The following is a 20,509-nucleotide window of genomic DNA, read 5'->3' as shown; positions in this document are numbered from 1 at the left end:
GCATGAAGGGGATGCACAAGGGTGTATGAGGGTTTGTCACAGGTGTTACTTATATTGAATTTCTGACCAACTCACATTACATATTATATTGGCACCACTACTGCCACGTCTTCGCGAATCCTGTATGGTTTGTGCAATAATGCCCTCTCCTGAGGATCACTATGAAGACCCACAACTGATGCCACCCATTGTGTCACTGCAGAGTGGGTGTAGGTGTATTTGCAGGGGTCTTTTGTGCAGACGACTGAGAGACATCGGCGATGTCCCCGGTTGCACCCTGGAAGGATGCGGAGGAGAAGTTGTTGAGGGCAATGGTGACTTTGACAGCAACAGGTAAGAAGATGGTGGTCGGGCCAGCCAGGAGCAGCTCGGCATGAAAGAGGCTGCAGATGTCCACGACCACATGTCGAGTGACTCTGAGCCTCCGTGTGCACTGCTGCTCAGAGAGGTCCAGGAGGCTGAGCCTCGGTCTGTGGACCCTGTGGCGAGGGTAGTGCCCTCTGCAACGCATCTCTCTCTGCGGTAGCCCTCCCTCCTGCTATGCAGGTGGATGTGTCACAGCACTCTGTTGTGGAGCTCCACGTGTCAGAGGTGGACGGTGTGGATGGCGAGGCTGGTGATGCTGTCCGCCCTCCGAGGAGGTCATGACTGCAGCTACAGCGGCCCCCATCCGGAAGATGTACATCTGAGGGGGTCCGCAAGGTAGGTACATGTCTCTGGACCCCGGGGTAAGTGTGCAGGTTGGTAACTTTGACTGTCAGGAGGAGGGTGGTGGAGGCCAAACTTTGTCCTAAGTGACAGAGTGGCCTCCTGCAATGGGTGAGGGTCTCTCCCCCCAACCTGTCAAATGAACCTTTGCAGCTGCCACAGGCTGACAGCTGGGAAACAGTCCCAGTTTGCTCTAAAATCCCACCCCTCCTCACATAATCCCTTAATCAGGTCAGTTAATGACCTGAAATACCTGAATAAATACTTTCAAGTGGCATCCCGCTGGCTTTAATTGCCTGCAGGATTCCCACCAGCGGGGGCTGCGCGCGCACGCTGGCGCGTCAGCGGGGAACCCGGAAGTGCGCGAGTTCGGGGCGGGCTCCGGTCCAGCTCCGGGATTCTCCGATTTTTGGAGCCCCCCGCCAGGAACGCACCCGATAGCGGGTGCTAAAATGACGCCCAATAAGCCAAAGGGCTTCCCATGAGAAACAAACATCCAGGAATATTGAAATGATAGCCAGGGAGGGTAAGTTGAAATGTTTTTTGCAGGTCAAGTTTTGACAGGCCTGCTGCACCTTTATAGCAGCTCTTAGTTGCTTAGCAATGAATCTGTTATTTGCGATTGGATGAAAGGACATTAAACCTTTTGGGGTCCAGTTGTGCTAAAGTTAGCACTATAAAATACACAGCAACGAACCATAAATAACAACAACAACTCGCATTTATACAGTGCCTTTAATGTAGTAAAACAACCCAAGGCACTTCACATTCGTGATTATCAAACAAAATTTGACATTAGTGGAATTGGTCTGTGTTGTGTCTCAGACCTCTTGTAACAAGGGCTTTATATTGCAAAGTAGTGATTTATGTTTAATACCATTTGATGGGATGAAATTCTGCTGGCTGTACATTTCCTATGTGAAATGAGTCTAGTTCCCAGTCTGCAGGGATCCAGAGTATAACATTGCTGCCAATTTGCCAATAATTGATATCTCTCGCGGAGAAGAATGGACATGTTCACACTGAGAGCTATTTCACTGAAAGGTGCAGAGGTTGTACTTACGCTAGAGCTGTATTAGGAAGATTCTAATCAGTGTTAAAAGTGCTAGAACTTCAGTGAAAAAAATCCTGATTGTTTAAGGGATGATCTGATCAAGGTGTTTAAAATATTAAAAGGTTTCAATAGGGTAGATGCAGAGAAACTATTTCTTCTTATGAGGGAATGAAGAACGAGGGGACATAATCTTAAAATTAGAGCTAGGCCATTTAGGAGGGAAATCAGGAGCCACTTTTTCACATGAAGGGTAGTGGAAATCTGGCATTCTCTCCACCCCCACCCCCCCCCCCCCCAAAAAAAAAGGCTGTGGATGCTGGGTCAGTTGGAGCTTTCAAGACCGAGATCGATGGATTTTTGTTGGGTAAGGTTATCAAGGGAAATGAAACTAAGGTGGGTAAATGGAGTTGAGGTACAGATCAGCCGTGATCTAATTGAATGGCGGAGCAGGCTCGAGGGGCTGAATGGCCTACTCCTGTTCCTGTGTTTGTAATAAATATTAGGATGAAATCAGAACTGAATGTACAAGGAAGTCCCACTTCATTCAATTATAGTGTCCCATTTGTAAATGGTTTATATAGTATGGTTCAAAATTAATGTCAGCAAGCCTTGTAACCCCACAGCTGTATGGATCCATCACAGATTTTACTGAGACACTGTGGCTGGTGCAAAGCTGCAGTGGCCCATGGTCTGGAGCGGGTCCATGGTGAGCTGATTACTGTTGACATTACACTCAGAGACTTTCACCTGCCATCCCTATTTATACTGGGTTCATTTCCTGAAAAACCATAAAGTGCCACATAAGATCGATCCTGTTTAATCAGCCTGAAATTCTAGTTTGAACCATCTGCTATGGAATTAAATTTAGATTAGGTTAGAATCAGTAGTGAAATACTGACGTCTTGTGCAATTCCAAGGATTGGCTTCGCAGTCCGAGTCTGCCTCAGGCAAACTTCAACAGCCTTCAGAGATACCCTTGGTGTTTAACAAGTTGATAAAGGATAGAATAAACTTAAAATTTTATTTAGGCTGACAGGTCTTCTCAAGTGTTAGGAGTGCTGCCAAAATAGTTATTCTATGACAAAAAAATGTCTTCTATATCGCCCTGCTGTGTTGGCGCTATTTATCCCTCCAGTCTTGCAGTGATACATTCTGTCCAGCCGCTCATTACTGTGTTATGTACACTCAAATGTTTTCTTAATGGAATTCAGTGCTTTGATCTGACTTAATGACGCATAAATTAGACTGAAGGCAACAAGCACTGTTAACATAGAAAAGCAGTGCTATGAGAGACACTGAATTTACAAAGATTGCTTTTGAATGTTTTGTATTGCTTACTTTTTTTCAAAGTACACCTCATGTTTTTCTCACTACTTCTGAAAGTGCTTACTCTTCCTGGGGTGTGGTCCCACAGGCACTGGTGGCCCCACGGGCATTGGTTCCATGAGCACTGCGGTGGGGGTCATCGAAGCCAAGCCCCATTCTCTTCCTGCCCACTGTCCGGCATGCGTGCAGGCATCCCGAGATAAAAATCAGCAGCAACAACCCTGGTGAATTTCTTACCTCCTTCCAAGCCGAGGGCCACACATTTTAGTGTTTCCAAAGAACTGAGCGCCCCATTGTAGTAACTTCTTTTCCATACACAGTCCATGTAGAAAGCATCCTATTGAGTCCTTTTACAGCTTTAAACATTATGTAGAATATTCCATTAGATCTGCAGAACTGTTTAAAATTATAAAGTATTGAAACACGATTCATTTTGTACAGTACAAAATGCTCACTGCGCGTATGTAAAATACATACGGTGTGGGAAATGTTCTCCAACACTGACTTTTGATATTATAATATATGTGTAGGCTACCAAAGAACTACATTCTCTTCTAATCACTCGTGTGATGTGATTTATACTTGAATGTGCGACTGAGATGATGGTATTAGGAAATGAAAGGATTGTTTCTAAAGGCAGGTTGGTTGGCATTGTGCAATGAAGCAGTGCTGTGAAGCCGATATTGAACAAAAAGATTCCTTTCCCTGTTGGCTTTGTTGAAGGCTTTGAAATTCAATGAGTTTGGGCTATCATAATCCTGGTCCTAATTGACAAGATCTACAGGATTCCAAATAATAAAAAGTGCCCTGAATTTAACAAACATAAGGCTTAGGCACTGGATGATGTGCTGATGTTCAGATTCTTGGGGAACACCACTTGTCGCATCCCTCCAATCAGAGAACAAACCCTTTCTCTGTCTCCTACCACCAAACTAATTACAGACCCATGTCACGAGGTTACCTTAAATTCCATGCGCTTTCATTTTTGCTAATCTCTTGTGCAAAATCTTATCAAATGCTTTCTGGAAGTCTATGTAGAGAACATTCATAAACTCTCTCCTATCCACCATGTTAGTGATCTCAAAAAATTTGGCTAGATTAGTCAGCCATGAACTACCCTTCACAAATTCATCAAGTTATGTCGAAACTACAGCACAGAAACAGGCTATTCGGCCCAACCGGTCTATGCCAGCATTTATGCTCCGCACGAGCCTCCTCCCTCCTTATTTCATCTCACCCTATCAGCATATCCTTCTATTCCTTTCTCCCTCATGTGCTATCTGGCTTCCTCTTAAATGTATCTATGCTATTTGCCTCAACTACTCCTTGTGGTAGCGCATTCCAGATTCTTACCAGTCTTTAAGTAAAGAAGTTTCTCCATAATTCCCCATTGGATTTATTAGCAACTAATTTATATTTATGACCACTAGTTTTGGACTCCCCGGCAAGTGAAAGCATGCTGACCCTATTTGATCAACTGTTACTTGTACAAGTGCTCAGTCACTCTGTCTCTGATGATAGATTTCAGTAACTTCCCCAGAACTGATGTTAAACTGACAGATCTGTAGTTACCTGTTTCTCCCTCCCTCCTTAAATAACAGTGACGTTTGCAATTTTCCAATCCAAAGGCACAGTTCCTGAATCTAGAGAGCTTTGGAAAATTATGACCAATGCAACTGCAATTTTCCCACTTGTTTCTTTTAATACCCTAGGGTGGAAACCATCAGATCCTGGAGATTTTTCCATGTTAAGTCCCATTATTTTCTTCATTGCCACTTTCTTGCTTATATTAAATCCATTTAAGTTCCACCTTTGACGTATTTTTAGGTTCCCTTGTCCTGCTGTTATTTTGTCCTCTTCCTCCCCTGTGAAAATGGAGATAAAGTATTCATTTAACAAGACTGCCGTTTTCTTCTTGTCCATTAGAGTCTCACCTGCATCCGTCTTTAATGGACCTACATTCCCCTTTAATATATTTCTCTTAATGTATTTATAAAACTTTTGCTGTAGAATTCCTATGTGAAATGAGTCCAATTCCTAGTGTGCAGGGAACCACAGCATAATTGATATCTCACTTGGAGAGGTCACAGTATGGGTAGTGTGGGAAATGGAAAAAAGTCACCCTGGTGCAGGAGGGGTGTTCTTCTGAGGTTGGGGTTGAGGCACTTTGTGGCAACAGAGTAGAGAGAGCTTTAACTCAGCACCAGTTTGTGCTATACCTGACCTGGGAGTGCTTCGAGCCGACACTGGCTGCTTGAAATGTAAATTGGTCCATTCTCCAGCACGAACATCCCTCACTTTGATGAGCCCAAAAACTTATATAACAAAAGAGAAAGTGGAGTGAGCTTTGAAAGTCATTAATCTGTTCCATTCTTAATGTAGGAGTAGTTGATGTGACCACGGTTTTCAAATAGAAAAAAGAGGCTTGATTCCCGGGTGCTATCAACCCTCACTTTAATAAGAATCAGGAAAAGAAAACAGGTTCTTGATAATTCAACCATTTAAATGGTGTCAGTCAAAGCTGCAGTGCACAGTCTGTTTCATTCACTGCAGATCCCTACATGGTGCTCGTTTTATGACTTTGATTAACTTGGTGGACACTGTCAGCACAAACAACGTTAGATTCATCCAAATCTTCATCTCCAGTGACCTCAATCTGCTGCTGCTTCTTCTATGGGAATGAGGGACTTGATTCTCTAAAGAACCTAAGGCTATTGATTAACTCAAACCTTTGGTGTATCATCCACCTCCAGACATGGAACTGAGTAACTGAATGAATCTCTTTGTGTTTGGCAGCGCGTGTAAAAGTCAAAAGTGAAGTGAGTTCTGGCTGATTCAAGCATCATCACTTTAAACCCAAGTAATCAGTCTCCAGTGCTAGGTATTATATGTTGAATAATGGATGGGCAGGAGGTGAGTTAGACTTGAATGCAGTACCAGGTTGGTTTTGGGCTTCTACGTGCCTGACTGGTAACGCCACATCTGCAAATAAAAGCTGAAAGGCAACAATCCTTTTCCTCATACCCGTCTAACTGGTTCGTGCCTCATTCAACCACGGTTTTTAAATATTTTTATATGCTGCCTGTCACAGTAAATATTGACCCTCCCTGTAACATACATTCTGCTGCCCTGAGGAAAATAGTGCTATCATTGCAGAAAATATTTTTTTCAGTATACAGCAACAGAAATAATGTGCTATTAATTCAACAAATGAGGACAGAAGGTCAGAAATCTGATGACCTCACAGATCCTCTACTGTCTGGGAAGCTTTGTTCGGTATATGGTATAATACAGACATAGTCCCTTTTTCATTATTTTCTCCAATAAAAAGTGACTCTAGTCACACTACGATGAGTCAGACAGTGTTAATGATGCCAAATTTAAATCCAGTAGATGTTCTGGGCTAATCAGGTGCGGTTTACATGAATAATACTTTCAGACAATACAAATGGAATATATCACTGCATATGCCAATGATATTTGTGGCACGAATATAGCTATGCTGCTGAAATAGATAGTCCTATTGACTTTGGAATATCGATGCATATGGATTTAATTTGAGTGTTTTCTCCAAAATCTACCAAAGAAAACAAAAGATAAAATGCCAGCTGCTACTGGACAAGGTGGCCTGTTTGCTGTACTTCATATGTTCTTGGCACTAAGAGCAAAAGTTGTGGGAGACGTGAATGTGGCTGAGTATATCTTACGAAAATCCCAAATTAATCTTGAAAAGGCCTGGGCTGAGAGTACGGACAACAGTAAGGTTCTGAGCCTGAGGGGCAAAATCACATGGTCAGTGCTGTCAATAGACAAGTGATAGACAAATACTTAAGGCTTTAGCACTGTAATACCCCACACTCCTCTTACATGACCCCCCAACCTCCTCACTATTTAGTAGCTCAAGAGAATTCTGTGTGAAAATACTGTGAACAATCAGATTGTAAGACTCATTAGACTGTAATATTTGTAGAATTAGTACAAAGATGCATAGATGTATTAAAATGGCTCGTTATTAATTGACTGAACAAGTAGCTAATTATCTTGTTTGCAATAGGATAATTACTATATTTGATTAGCCTTCTGTCCAGCAGCAAAAATCTATTGTTTGAGGCAATATTATTAACGTTGACACATTAAATTAGTGAGCTATGAAAAAAGATTAACGGAATGGAATCAGTTCTCAGACTACAATGCATGGAGGGGAAATGTTTAAATTTTTTCTTTTCCAATTGTGTCCTTTTTTTCTCTCCTTCTCTCCTGAAAGTGCTGGCTTCTGCTGGGATATAGTTGCATGAGTGCTAGCCACCTTGTGGTCCCTCGCCCACATGCACATTCTTCATGGGTGAGCCTGAAATCAGAGCTGACTCCGATCGCACACTTAGCATGTCTGCACACTCAACCTCCCCAGCAGGGGTCACTGGATAATTTTAAATGTATTCGTTCATGGGATGTGGCGTCGCTGGCAAGGCCGGCATTTATTGCCTATCCCTAATTGCCCTCGAGAAGGTGGTGGTGAGCCGCCTTCTTGAACCGCTGCAGTCTGTGTGGTGAAGGTTCTCCCACAGTGCTGTTAGGAAGGGAGTTCCAGGATTTTAACCCAGCGACAATGAAGGAACGGCGATATATTTCCAAGTTGGGATGGTGTGTGACTTGGAGGGGAACGTGCAGGTGGTGTTGTTCCCATGTGCCTGCTGCCCTTGTCCTTCTAGGTGGTAGAGGTCGCGGATCGAAGAAGCCTTGGCGAGTTGCTGCAATGCATCCTGTAGATGGTACACACTGCAGCTACGGTGCACCGGTGATGAAGGGAGTGAATGTTTAGGGTGGTGGATGGGGTACCAATCAAACGAGCTGCTTTGTCCTGGATGGTGTCGAGCTTCTTGAGTGTTGTTGGAGCTGCGCTCATCCAGGCAAGTGGAGAGTATTGGTTAAGAGCAGGAGGTCTGGCTGATTGTATTTCTGTTATCGAGCTTCAGGGCAATTTTTAAATATTAAAGAAAGAACTTGCATTTATATAGCGCCTTTCATGACCTCAGGACATCCTAAAGCATTTTACAGCCAATTAAGTATTTTTGAAGTGTAGTCACTGTTGTAATTTAGGAAATGCAGCAGCCAATTTGCGTACACAAGATCCCAAAAACAGCAATGTGATAATGACCAGATAATCTGTTTTTAGGTGTTGGTTGAGGGATAAATATTGGCCAGGACACAGGGGAGAACTCCCATACTCTTCTTCGAAATACTGCCATGGGAAATTTTATGTCCACCTGAAGTGGATCATGGTGGGATGGTGCAATGCCATGGGGACACCATCACCTCCAAATTCCCCTCCAAGTCACAAACCATCCTGACTTGGACATATATTGCTGTTCCTTCCTCATCGCTGGGCCAATATCCTGAAATTCCCTACCTCATACCATTATTGGAGCACCATCACCATAAGCACTGCAGGGGTTGAAGGAGAAGGCCCACCTCTACTTTCTCAGGAAATCTAGGGATGGACAATCAAACCCATCATCGCCCACATCCCGAGAACAAAATAAAGGAAACAGTAAGTGGAGGCTATGTTTCTGCCCCACAGGGAGAGGTAAAACTAGACGGAAAGCACTAGTAGAGCTGCAGGAAGTGCACAGTCCAGGGAGATGACACAAGGTGAAAGCAGGGGGGAAATTGAAGGGTAAAAAATCAAGAAATGATGTGGGATGGAATGTGTTGAATCAGGGCAAGAGAACTGAATGGAATGATTCAAAGCTTTAGAAACCACAAGCTAACATAGCTTAAGGATTAACTCTATTCGTGAAGAGTAATTAATACTAAATAGACTGCCACAGAGTGCAGTGAGTGACAACTTGGTTGAACTATTCATGAAGGAAAGGGGCAGGTCCCTATTATGGCACTTTTGGGGTCATCAAATCCCTTTATATCCTCCCTTGATGTGCAATGACCGCTGCAGACGTCACATGGTCAGATGTCATGTGGTTAGAATGTCACATGACCATACCAGCAGGAATGCCTCCAACGAGAATTACCAACCCTAGATATAAAGTAACGCCTTCTAAATATCATCAGAGATTTCCACAGATTTAGATATTACAACAGTCAAACCCTCAGCCTTGGCTCAGCACTCTCGCCTCTGAGTCAGAAGGTTGTGGGTTCAAGTCCAACTCCAGAGACTTGAGCACAAAATCTAGGCCGATACACCAGCGCGGTACTGAGGGAGTGCTGCACCGTCGGAGGTGCCATCCTTTGTATGAGACGTTAAACTGAGGCCCCGTCTGCCCTGTCAGGTGGATGTAAAAGATACCACGGCACTATTTGAAGAAGAGCAGAGGAATTCTTCCCGGTATCCTGGCCAATATTTATCCCTCGACCAACACTTAAAACAGATTATCTGGTCAGTAACACTGCTGTTTGTGGCACCTTGGTGTAGCTGCTGCATTTCCTACATTACAACAGCAACTTCACTTCAAAAGTTCTTAATTGACTGTAAAGCGCTTTGAGACATCCCGAGGTCGTGAAAGGCGCTATATAAATGCAAGTCTTTCTTCTCCGATTGGTTAAATGTGAGTGAAAAACGCAGATTCTAGATTTAAGTAAAAGGAGGTTGCTGTTATCAGTCAACAATTGTAACATGCAAACTTGACAGCATTCATTGTTGTGACCGCCAATCCCCCTGCAACTGATCTGAAATTTGTGCATAGTCTAATTCTCTCCTTTGTGCTTGTGTGTTGATACAGGTCCATTTACTGAAGGACCAGTTGGCGGCAGAGGCAGCAGCTCGAATTGAGGCCCAGGCCCGCGTCCATCAGCTGCTGCTGCAGAACAAGGATCTGCTGAAACACATCTCGCTGCTCGTGAAACAAGTGCAGGAATTGGAGCTCAAACTTTCTGGCCACAGTTCAAGTAAGGAAATATCAGTAACTTTTCACCCAGTCTACAATGAACATTCAACCTTTATAAAACACTGGTTCGGCCACCACTGGAGTATTGTGTCCAATTCTGGGCACCGCACTTTAGGAAGGACGTGAAGGCCTTAGAGAGGGTGCAGACAAGATTTACTAGAATGGTTCCAGGGATGGGGGACTTCAGTTACGTGGATAGACTGGAGAAGCTGGGGTTGTTCTCCTTAGAGCAGAGAAGGTTGAGAGCAGATTTGATGGAGGTATTCAAAATTGTGATGGGTTTAGATGAAGTAAATAACGAGAAACTGTTCCCATTGGCGGAAGGGTCGAGAACCAGGAGAGACAGATTTGAGGTGATGGGCAAAAGAACCAAAGGCGATGTGAGGAAAAACTTTTTTACGCATCGAGTAGTTATGATCTGGAATGCGCTGCTTGAAAGGGTGGTGGAAGCAGATTCAATCGTGGCTTTCAAGGAGGAATTGGATAAATATTTGAAGGGAAAAATTTGTAGGGCGACAGGGAAAGAGCGGGGGAATGGGACTAACTGGATTGCTATTACAAAGAGCCAGCATCGGCTCAAGGGGCCGAATATCCTCTTTCCGTGCTGTAACGATTCTATGATTCGAACAATGGGCAGCACTGGGCTGCTAATGACACTGGAGTGTTATTAGCAGCTGCTTGACTTTAGAAGATGATTAGACCACAAAATGCCACTCTTATGTTGTTTGCTGTGCCAGGGATTTGTGCAGATTCTGTTTATTTAGCAGAGGACATGTTAATAATTAATCATTTGAGTACTTGATGTCCTCTGCAGCTTTGCAATGTTTTCAGCCATACATCCACATCAAATGCTCTGCACATCTGTAATGCTGTTTTTACAAAGTATGAATCTATGGCGACATAAACATTTCTGAGCTTGGAGAAATGTTTATATTTTTAAAAAGCCTGTAATTTTGATGTGGGTTATTATTATTCTGCAGATTTACTGCCATGGTTCTCATAGGATGCTGAATCATTTTTTTGTGTAATAAAGGAATACATTTATTACGATGGAATTGCACTAATTTTACATTTGATGAGATCTGATTATCAGTGTACAATTCTATTTCACATTATACAAAATGTTATCTTATAGCTTCCCCTATATTGTAATATCTGTGCTTGTTAACTGCAACAATTAAAAGACTGAACAGATTGTTTTGCGGGAACTTTGAAAGTTTAGAGAGTATCTACTGGTCAAAATCTCACTTTTAAAGAATCAAACATTTATGTGCATAGGATTCACTCTGACATCCTCTATTTGTCTGGCCTTCTCTGTCTACTCCTGTTGTGTTATGATTTTCTATGAGAGAAGTTGTGCTAAGATCGCACTGTGGCAGTAGCTTGGAGTAGTTACTGAGCCCCAGTGTAAGGGAGTGGAACTAAGGCCAGGTGCAATTGAACTGCATTGAGTCACCTTTGGGTTCCTTCATCGTCGCTAGGTCAAAATCCTGGAACTCCCTACCTAACAGCACTGTGGGAGAACCTTCACTACACGGACTGCAGCGGTTCAAGAAGGTGGCTCTTCCATCACCACCTCAAGGGCGACTAGGAATGGCCGATAAATGCCGGCCTTGCCAGCGATGTCCACATCCCCAGAATGAATTTTTTAAAAGATGTTTCTACAGCTGATTAAACTTATTTCTTCCCGATGCTGGATTCGATTGAGCACACGTTTCGAGACTCTGCCAGATGCGATTGTTGGTCAGAGATAGGGCGACAACACTAGAGCCCCAATTCTGCACCCTGCACTCATGTCCAATATGACCTTGCATCAACTTCTGACTTAGTGTTTCATCCCAGTTGGTTCTCATGAAGTCATCAGCTCACTTTGTTTAAATTCAAATATTCCCCAAAAAGAGAGGAAAAGATAAAGACATTGAAGTAAATCATCATTCTTTGTAATAAAAACAGAAAATGGTGGAAACAGGTCAGGCAGCAGCTGTGGAGAGAGGAACAGAGTTAACGTTTCAGGTTGATGACCGTTCATCAGGATCATTCTTTGCAACTGTTTTAAAGAGGTCCTGATGGTGGGACTCTCCTTTCAGAGAGTTGTCCAAACTTGTCCAAGCACGAGTATTGATTTTTTTTAAGGTGCGTCGACTCTTTAATGGGACAGTTGTCTCAAGCCAACTTTTACAAGCAAAGCATTTGACCCCACCCGATGTTTATAAGAGCCGGTGAAATAATGGGGTTGAGGGGACGGTTTGGTGCCATCTTTAGTGTCCGAATTCACGCTGGCTGCATTCCATTGGGTTGCCCCCTTACCCCCACTCCACCCCACCCCTTCTCCAACCGGTGCTGAGGAGCTGGCCGTGGGAGCGGAGTGTCAAGCTAAGGGAGTGTTGTTGCCGGCTGCAGTGACATGATCTCTTCTTTTCTTTCCAGTGGGCTCGCAGGACAGTTTGTTGGAAATCACCTACCGATCGACTGTGCCGCCAGTGCTGTGTGACCCCACAACTCCCAAACCAGAGGACATCTGCCTGCAGCAGCTAAGTGACGGAACTGAGCTCCCCCTTCCTCTGGGAAGCCCGTTAGGTATGGACGACTGTCTGGTAAAACTGGAGTGCTTCCACTTCCTGCACAATGAAAAGAGGTCCCATGAAGAATTCATGGGAAGCCTGGAGCTGATCAAATTCCGAGAGTCAGGAATAGCATCTGAGTACGAGTCTAATACAGATGAGAGTGAGGAAAGGGACTGCTGGGTAAATGAAGAGTCAATTCGTTTAATGAATGTCCTGAAAAGGCAGGATATGGGGGATTGCCTTGATGATGAAATTGCAGTGTAACCACCCCTGGTTCTATTTACGAAAGAAGTTTAGATGTGAAGGACTGACCTGTTCTAATGCTCAACCAGGCAGAGCTGTCACATGTAAATAATGGCTACAGATTTTCAGTCCTGACATTACCCTGTTGATTTAAAGTGACAGTGACCATTTAATATTGGTCACTGTGCAATCTGTTTAAAATCAGTCTGTAGTTCACTTCTTTAAATGTCAAGTTTCCTAAGTTGTAAGTGAAGTATCATCAGACTCTTTAAACATTGAGAAATGGTGGAAGCTTAGCAATACATGAAGAAGGAGGCTGCAGAGATATGATTATAAACAATGACCGAATCTTGAGGAATTGTCTCTTTAAACTGAAAGCTTCAAACCACCGATAAAGTGGTTACTTGTGTGTTGAAGTCACAATCGCTGAAAAACCCAACTAAAGGTCATTCCATCCTATCTGCTGGTCACACCAATACGTGTCAATCGTATATTTTGTTCGTTAGCAACAGACGGAAGTGGAGAAGTGTACCTAATGCCTGTTCACCTGTCATAGTCATCTCATGAATAACTTTGAGGGTCACTTGGCCGTTAAAGGACTTGTAGTTCTAGATTGTACATCTCTTTGAAACGCAACTACCACAAGTTTCTAGTCTAACATAATGCAGGTAGGAATTCGCGTCCATCAGTCCAGTTATGCTGGACTGTCTCTTGCGTCAAACATAATGTAATTTTTTTGAAAGCATTGTACAGCACAGAAAGGTCCCGAATAATTCCAAAGTGTCTAGGCAGCAGGTTCACTGGTATGCATTTAGTTGTATGTAGATTCATTTTTAATTTTGGGCTTTGTCTTTGAGAGAAAGTATTTGATTAATCTTTTTTTTTTCATTGTGGCTGCACCATGACCATCAGTCAGTCATCACATCAAGGTGATGAAATGCAGTGCTGGTTCTTCCCCCTCCACAAAGCAAGATTAGCCAAATAGACACAGTGCCCTTTAACACTGTCATTCACTTAAATGAGGGACGCAGGAGCTGAGCTACCTATGAAACGCTGTTGGTTTAAAGGGGCTTGAATTACCATCATTTTGGCAGGTCAAGAATTGCTTATCCCTTCAGTTGTGATGACATCACATGTAGCCAATAAAATTAACTTTCTCTGACGTGAGGATGTTTGTGCGACATAAGAACATAAGAAATAGGAGCAGGAGTAGGCCAATCGGCCCCTCGAGCCTGCTCCGCCATTCAATAAGATCATGGCTGATCTGATCCTAACCTCAAATCTAAATTCATGTCCAATTTCCTGCCTGCTCCCCGTAACCCCTAATTCCCTTTACTTCAAGAAAACTGTCTATTTCTGTTTTAAATTTATTTAATGATGTAGCTTCCACAGCTTCCTGGGGCAGCAAATTCCACAGACCTACTACCCTCTGAGTGAAGAAGTTTCTCCTCATCTCAGTTTTGAAAGAGTATCCCCTTATTCTAAGATTATGCCCCCTTGTTCTAGTCTCACCCATCCTTGGGAACATCCTTACCGCATCCACCCAATCAAGCCCCTTCACAATCTTATATGTTTCAATAAGATCGCCTCTCATTTCTTCTGAACTCCAATGAGTAGAGTCCCAATCTACTCAACCTCTCCTCATATGTCCACCCCCAGATCCCCGGGATTAACCGAGTGAACCTTCTTTGTACTGCCTCGAGAGCAAGTATGTCTTAATTATGGAGACCAAAACTGTATGCAGTATTCCAGGTGCGGTCTCACCAATACCTTATATAACTGCAGCAATACCTCCCTGTTTTTATATTCTATCCCCCTAGCAATAAAAGCCAACATTCCGTTGGCCTTCTTGGTCACCTGCTGCACCTGCAAACTAACTTTTTGATTTTCTTGCACTAGGACCCCCAGATCCCTTTGTACTGCAGTACTTTCCAGTTGCTCGCCATTAAGATAATAACTTGCTCTCCGATTTTTCCTGCCATACTGCATAACCTCACATTTTCCAATATTGTATTGCATCTGCCAAATCTTCGCCCACTCACCCAGCCTGTCTATATCCCCTTGTAGGTTTTTTATGTCCTCCTCACTCTCTACTTTCCCTCCCATCTTTGTATCATCTGCAAACTTTGATATGTTACACTCGGTCCCCTCCTCCAAATCGTTAATATAGATTGTAAAGAGTTGGGGACCCAGCACCGACCCCTGCGGAACACCACTGGCTACAGGTTGCCAGTCCGAGAATGAATCATTTATCCCAACTCTCTGCTTCCTGTTAGATAACCAATCCTCCACCCATGCCAGAATATTACCCCCAATCCAGTGATTCTTTATCTTGAGCAATAATCTTTTATGTGGCACCTTGTCGAATGCCTTCTGGAAGTCTAAATACACTACGTCCACTGGTTCCCCTTTATCCACCCTGTACGTTATATCCTCAAAGAACTCAAGCAAATTTGTCAGACATGACTTCCCCTTTGTAAAGCCATGCTGACTTTGTCCTATTAAATTATGTTTATCCAAATGTTCTGCTACTGTCTCCTTAATAATAGACTCCAAAATTTTACCCACCACAGATGTTAAGCTAACTGGTCTATAATTTCAAGCCTTCTGCCTACTACCCTTTTTAAATAAGGGTGTTACATTGGCAGTTTTCCAATCTGCCGGGACCTTTGCCGAGTCCAGAGAATTTTGGAAAATTATTACCAAAGCATCCACAATCCCTACTGCCACTTCCCTCAAGACCCTAGGATGTAAGCCATCAGGTCCAGGGGATTTATCTGCCTTGAGTCCCATTAATTTACTGAGTACCAATTCCTTAGTGATTTTAATCGTATTTAGCTCCTCCCCCCCAAGAGCCCCCTGTTTGTCCAGTGTTGGGATATTCTTAGTGTCCTCTACCGTAAAGACTGAAACAAAATATTTGTTCAGCATTTTTGCCATCTCCATGTTTCCCACCATTAATTTTCCGGTCTCATCCTCTAAAGGACCTACGTTTGCCTAAGCCACCCTTTTTCTTTTTATGTAACGATAGAAACTCTTGCTATCTGTTCTTATATTTTTTGCTAATTTATTTTCATAATCTATCTTCCCTTTCTTAATCAATCCTTTCGTTACTTTTTGCTGTCTTTTGAAGACTTCCCAATCTTCTATCCTCCCCCTAAGTTTGGCTACCTTCTATGTCCTTGTTTTTAGTCGGATACTATCCTTAATTTCTTTACTTAGCCACGGATGGCTGTCATTTCTTTTACACCCTTTTTTCCTCAGTGGAATATATATTTCTTGAAAGTTGTAAAATAACTCCTTAAAAGAATACCATTGCTCATGTACCGTCTTACCCTTTAATCTATTTTCCCAGTCCACTTTAATCAATTCCGCTCTCATACCATCATAGTCTCCTTTATTCAAGCTCAGTACGCTTGTTTGAGAACCAATCTTCTCACCCTCTAATTGGATATGGAATGTAACCATGTTATGGTCACTCATTCCAAGGGGATCCTTAACTAGGACATTATTAATTAATCCTGGCTCATTACACAGGACCAGGTCCAAGGTTGCTTGCCCCCTTGTTGGTTCAGTTACATACTGCTCAAGAAATCCATCCCTAATACACTCAATAAACTCTTCCTCAAGGCTACCCTGCCCAATTTGATTTGTCCAGTTAATATGATAGTTAAAATCCCCCATAATTATAGCTGTTCCCTTATTACATGCCCCGACTATTTCCTGATTTATACTTCTTCCAGCAGAGTTGCAACTATTAGGAGGCCCATATACTACGCCCACGAGTGTTTTTTGCCCCTTATTATTCCTTATCTCTACCCAAACTGTTTCATTATCCTGATCCTTTGTCCCAATATCTTTTCTCTGTATTACAGTGATTCCTTCCCTTATTAACATAGCCACCCCACCTCCCCTTCCTTCCTGCCTGTCCTTCCTGATTGTTAAATACCCTGGCATATTTAATTCCCAGTCGTTGTCACCCTGCAGCCATGTTTCTGTAATGGCCACAAGATCATACCCATACGTCATTATTTGTGCCGTTAACTCATCCATTTTGTTACGAATGCTACGTGCATTCAGATAAAGAACTTTCAAATATGTTTTGTGACACTTCGTTCCTGCTTATTCCTTTTTTAACACTTTACCTTTTACTCCATACCTTCTGTCCCTTCCTGATACGCTTTCCTCTGTCTCCCTGCTCAGGTTCCCAACCCCCTGCCACAGCTTTGATGCTGGGTTAATCGCCTTACGCCTTCTGGTTTTCATTTTATCTGTCGTGCCTAAATTACCTGAAGTGCCTAAAGTACACTTTCTTTCTGCTGCTCTACGCTTTTCCCTTTCACTTGTTCTTGAACAACTGTTTGTACTATTTGTATTGTAGATTTCCCCTGGGTCTTCCCCTCTCTTGCTGCTCTCAACTTTATTCCCTTCTGACTCCCCGCTCAGGTTCCCATCCCCCTGCCACTCTAGTTTAAACCTTCCCCAACAGCACTAGCAAACACCCCCGCGAGGACATTTGTCCCGGTCCTGCTCGGGTGTAACCCGTCACGTTTGTACAGGTCCCACCTTCCTCAGAACCGGTCCCAATGTCCCAGGAATCTAAATTCCTCCCTCCTACACCATCCCTGCAGCCACGCATTCATCCTGTCTATTCTCCTGTTCTTATACTCACTAGCACGTGGCACCGGTCGTAATCCTGAGATCACTACCTTTGAAGTCCTGCTTTTTAATTTATCTCCAAACTCCTTAAATTCACCTTGCAGGACCTCATCCCTTCTTTTACCTATGTCGTTGGTACCAATATGGACCACGACTACTGGCTGTTCACCCTCCCCCTCCAGAATGCCCTGCAGCCGCTCCATGACATCCTTGACCCGAGCACCAGGGAGGCAACATACCATCCTGGAGTCACGTTTGCGGCCGCAGAAACGCCTATCTGTTCCCCTTACAATCGAATCCCCTATCACTATAGCCCTGCCACTCTTATTCCTCCCCTCCTGTGCAGCAGAGCCACCCGTGGTGCCCCGAACCTGGCTCTTGCTGCTTTCCCCTGATAAGCCACCTCCCCAAACAGTATCCAAAGCAGAATATCTGTTTGAGAGGGAGATGGCCCCAGGGGACTCCTGCTCTACCTGCCTAGTCCTTTTACTCTGCCTGGCGGTCACTCATTTCCTTTCTGCCTGCGTATTCTTTACCTGCGGTGTGACCACCTCACTGAACGTGCTATCCACGATAGTCTCAGCATCGCGGATGCTCCACAGTGAGTCCACCCGCAGCTCCAGCTCCGAAAGACGGTTAGCCAGTAGCTGCAGCTGGACACACTTCCTGCACACATGGTCGCCAGGGACACTGGTAGTGTCCATGACTTCCCATGAGTTTACAAATCATGTCCTCACAATGGTTGGATGAAGGAAAGGGAGAAATAACCCCTTCAATCTGAGCAGCGTCAACTGTTGATTTATAATAGACAGTAGGAAAACTCTTTGCAATCGACTGCCAACGACCTCACATTGATCACTGTGTCGTCTCCTGGATGGACAGAGACAGGTTATCTTGTTCGATGTTTTGCATGGGTTGGGAGTCAGCAATGTCAGCTCCAAATGGATCAAAAATTTGACTTGTCATTCAACTGACACAATCAAGGCGGCCTTCATTGATCTCTCTCCAACTGACTGGAAAATAAAACAGACTTTAGAACTCGTAGTCAGCCAATCGGCAAATGATTTTAAACACGTAAAACAAAACAGATGAAAGGTAAAGGGTGAAATAGAATAAAATAGGGAATATTGATAATAGAAAATAATTGTAGAAGCAAGAGATTACGGAGAAAAGGCAGGTCTGGGAGAAATAGTGGTTTTATATAACTTTAGAATATCTAAATGTATATTTTAATATGGTAATCAGAGATTTTATTACTGTAACATCTCAGTAGCTTATTGATGGAATATTAGGAGATTTTCATGATTGCTGTATTTCAGCTGAAATCTTTTTTTTTAAAAAGGTGGCACAGAGAATTTAGAATTCCTTGGATGTGCCACTATTCCAGGGTTAATCCTCTTATAGAAGCATCGCTGCCACCAGTGATGTTTCATATTTCCAGTATTTGGGACCGTTTGTTTTGCACAGATCAAATCAATGGATGGCATCTGGTGCAGCAGAATAAAACCTTGCATAAAACAGAGAACGAATAAACTCTAGCCATGAGATATACCAGCAGGGAATTTCTGGGCTACAATTTAATTTCAGGAGTCAGATCGTGGTTACAAATCACTCCAACTCCACTTTTGTGGTTTCTGACATTATATAAATCTCCTTGATTTCATAATAGTGCCTTGTAATCACCTTATCTATTATTCTATATTTGATTGCATTTTTACGACCGTTTTATTTATAGTCTGTTGAATATTCCAATATGATGGTACATTTAGAAAATGAGAAGACGGATTAAGAGAAGCTGGTTTGCAGAGTAGCTGCTAAGATGCTCTCTTTAAACTGCTTTAGTTAGGGGTTTTAATCTCAAGGGGAACAAACTCTGTGACCCACCAATCACAGTGTGGGATGTGTTCTCGCTTCTCAATCAGATCACATGGGGCATTCCAGCAAAGAATGGGATATATCTCCTGCTGCACCCCATGAAGAATATTATTCCACAGACCAAGCATTGACGTTGGGTTCTCAGATCCGGTTTGGGGATCCGGGAGAGTGGATATGTTGCAGTATAATGACTGCCTGTCGGAATGGGAACGAAAGGGTAGGAACATAGGAATTGCGAGACGACAAAAGACCACGGCCCATCTAATTCGCCTTCTACCATCCTGGTAGTCACATGATACAATGATAATGGAGTTGTTGACTAATGATAGCAATCAATCTCTATCAATTAGTCTACAACAGACCCAGACAGGATGTGAGGAAAACCCCAGTGGTTGGGAAACTGAGGTCCAAAGACACCTGTTGTTCAGAAGCATGCTGACTACCACACGTCACGTCTCAAATTACTCATATACTGTATCCCAAAACATTATTTTCTGAAAGAAATCTATCTAATTGGTAGGGAGAATGAGAAATGAGATCAAACTAAAAGACTAAAGAAATATTTTTTTCTGCACGCTTGCTGTTACATTGGCTTAAGGGCTGATTCCTCTAGGCACCATTCTTTCTATCGTGTGTCGTACATGGACATGTAAGACAAGTGTCAGTCTGTAAAGTTTTCTTTTTTGGTTGCGATACTTTTGGGCATGAAGATGGGCTGCCAGAAAATTCTTACTGTACTTCGAAGTTGCTTTAAAGGACAAGGTGTCATCATCCATGAACTGGGTTTCAGTCAAAGCCAGGATGTCAATGTGATCACGTCCAATGAGGTTGTGGATGAAAGTGCCTTGTCCATGAGTAATCAAACATTCTGGAGAGAAATCCAGAGGGAGCAATGATTGGTGATCTGCCAGCAGATCTGGGGGTGGGGGGGTGGTGGGAGACACTAGTGGGTGGTGTGAGTGGGGTGTGAAGGAGGTTGGTGAGGGTGGGCCTCGGGCCATGCTGGTTGGGAACGTTATCGAGAGATGACCGATGGCGTTACTGCTCTTGACAAGACAGCGATGGGCCCAACAGAGAATCCCGAGGGAGGCATACAGGGTAGCCATAGGGAGATTCCAATCCAATATAGCAGCAACGGAGAAGGAATGAGGAGGAGTTGTGATGGGTTGAGGTAGGAATTG

The 20,509-nt window shown here is 43.4% G+C and overlaps 1 protein-coding gene across 6 annotated transcripts in view; it reads left to right on the top strand.

Moving 5' to 3' along the window:
* The window catches only part of nos1apa (nitric oxide synthase 1 (neuronal) adaptor protein a), a 381,173-nt gene that overhangs the window by 322,563 nt on the left and 38,101 nt on the right, over window positions 1–20,509 (top strand). For 4 of the 6 annotated variants that reach the window (XM_067990661.1, XM_067990660.1, XM_067990662.1 and 1 more), the window contains 2 exons: window positions 9,823–9,988; window positions 12,415–12,564. In XM_067990661.1, the coding sequence (XP_067846762.1) occupies window positions 9,823–9,988; window positions 12,415–12,564 (316 nt within the window). Of the gene's footprint in view, window positions 1–9,822; window positions 9,989–12,414; window positions 12,816–20,509 lie in introns of those variants that run through there. The other 2 variants (XM_067990664.1, XM_067990663.1) reach the window with 1 other exon arrangement.

The sequence above is a fragment of the Heptranchias perlo genome, chromosome 9, assembly GCF_035084215.1.
Source record: "Heptranchias perlo isolate sHepPer1 chromosome 9, sHepPer1.hap1, whole genome shotgun sequence".
Classification (NCBI taxonomy): Eukaryota; Metazoa; Chordata; class Chondrichthyes; order Hexanchiformes; family Hexanchidae; genus Heptranchias; species Heptranchias perlo.
This window is presented reverse-complemented; position numbering and strand designations above follow the sequence as displayed.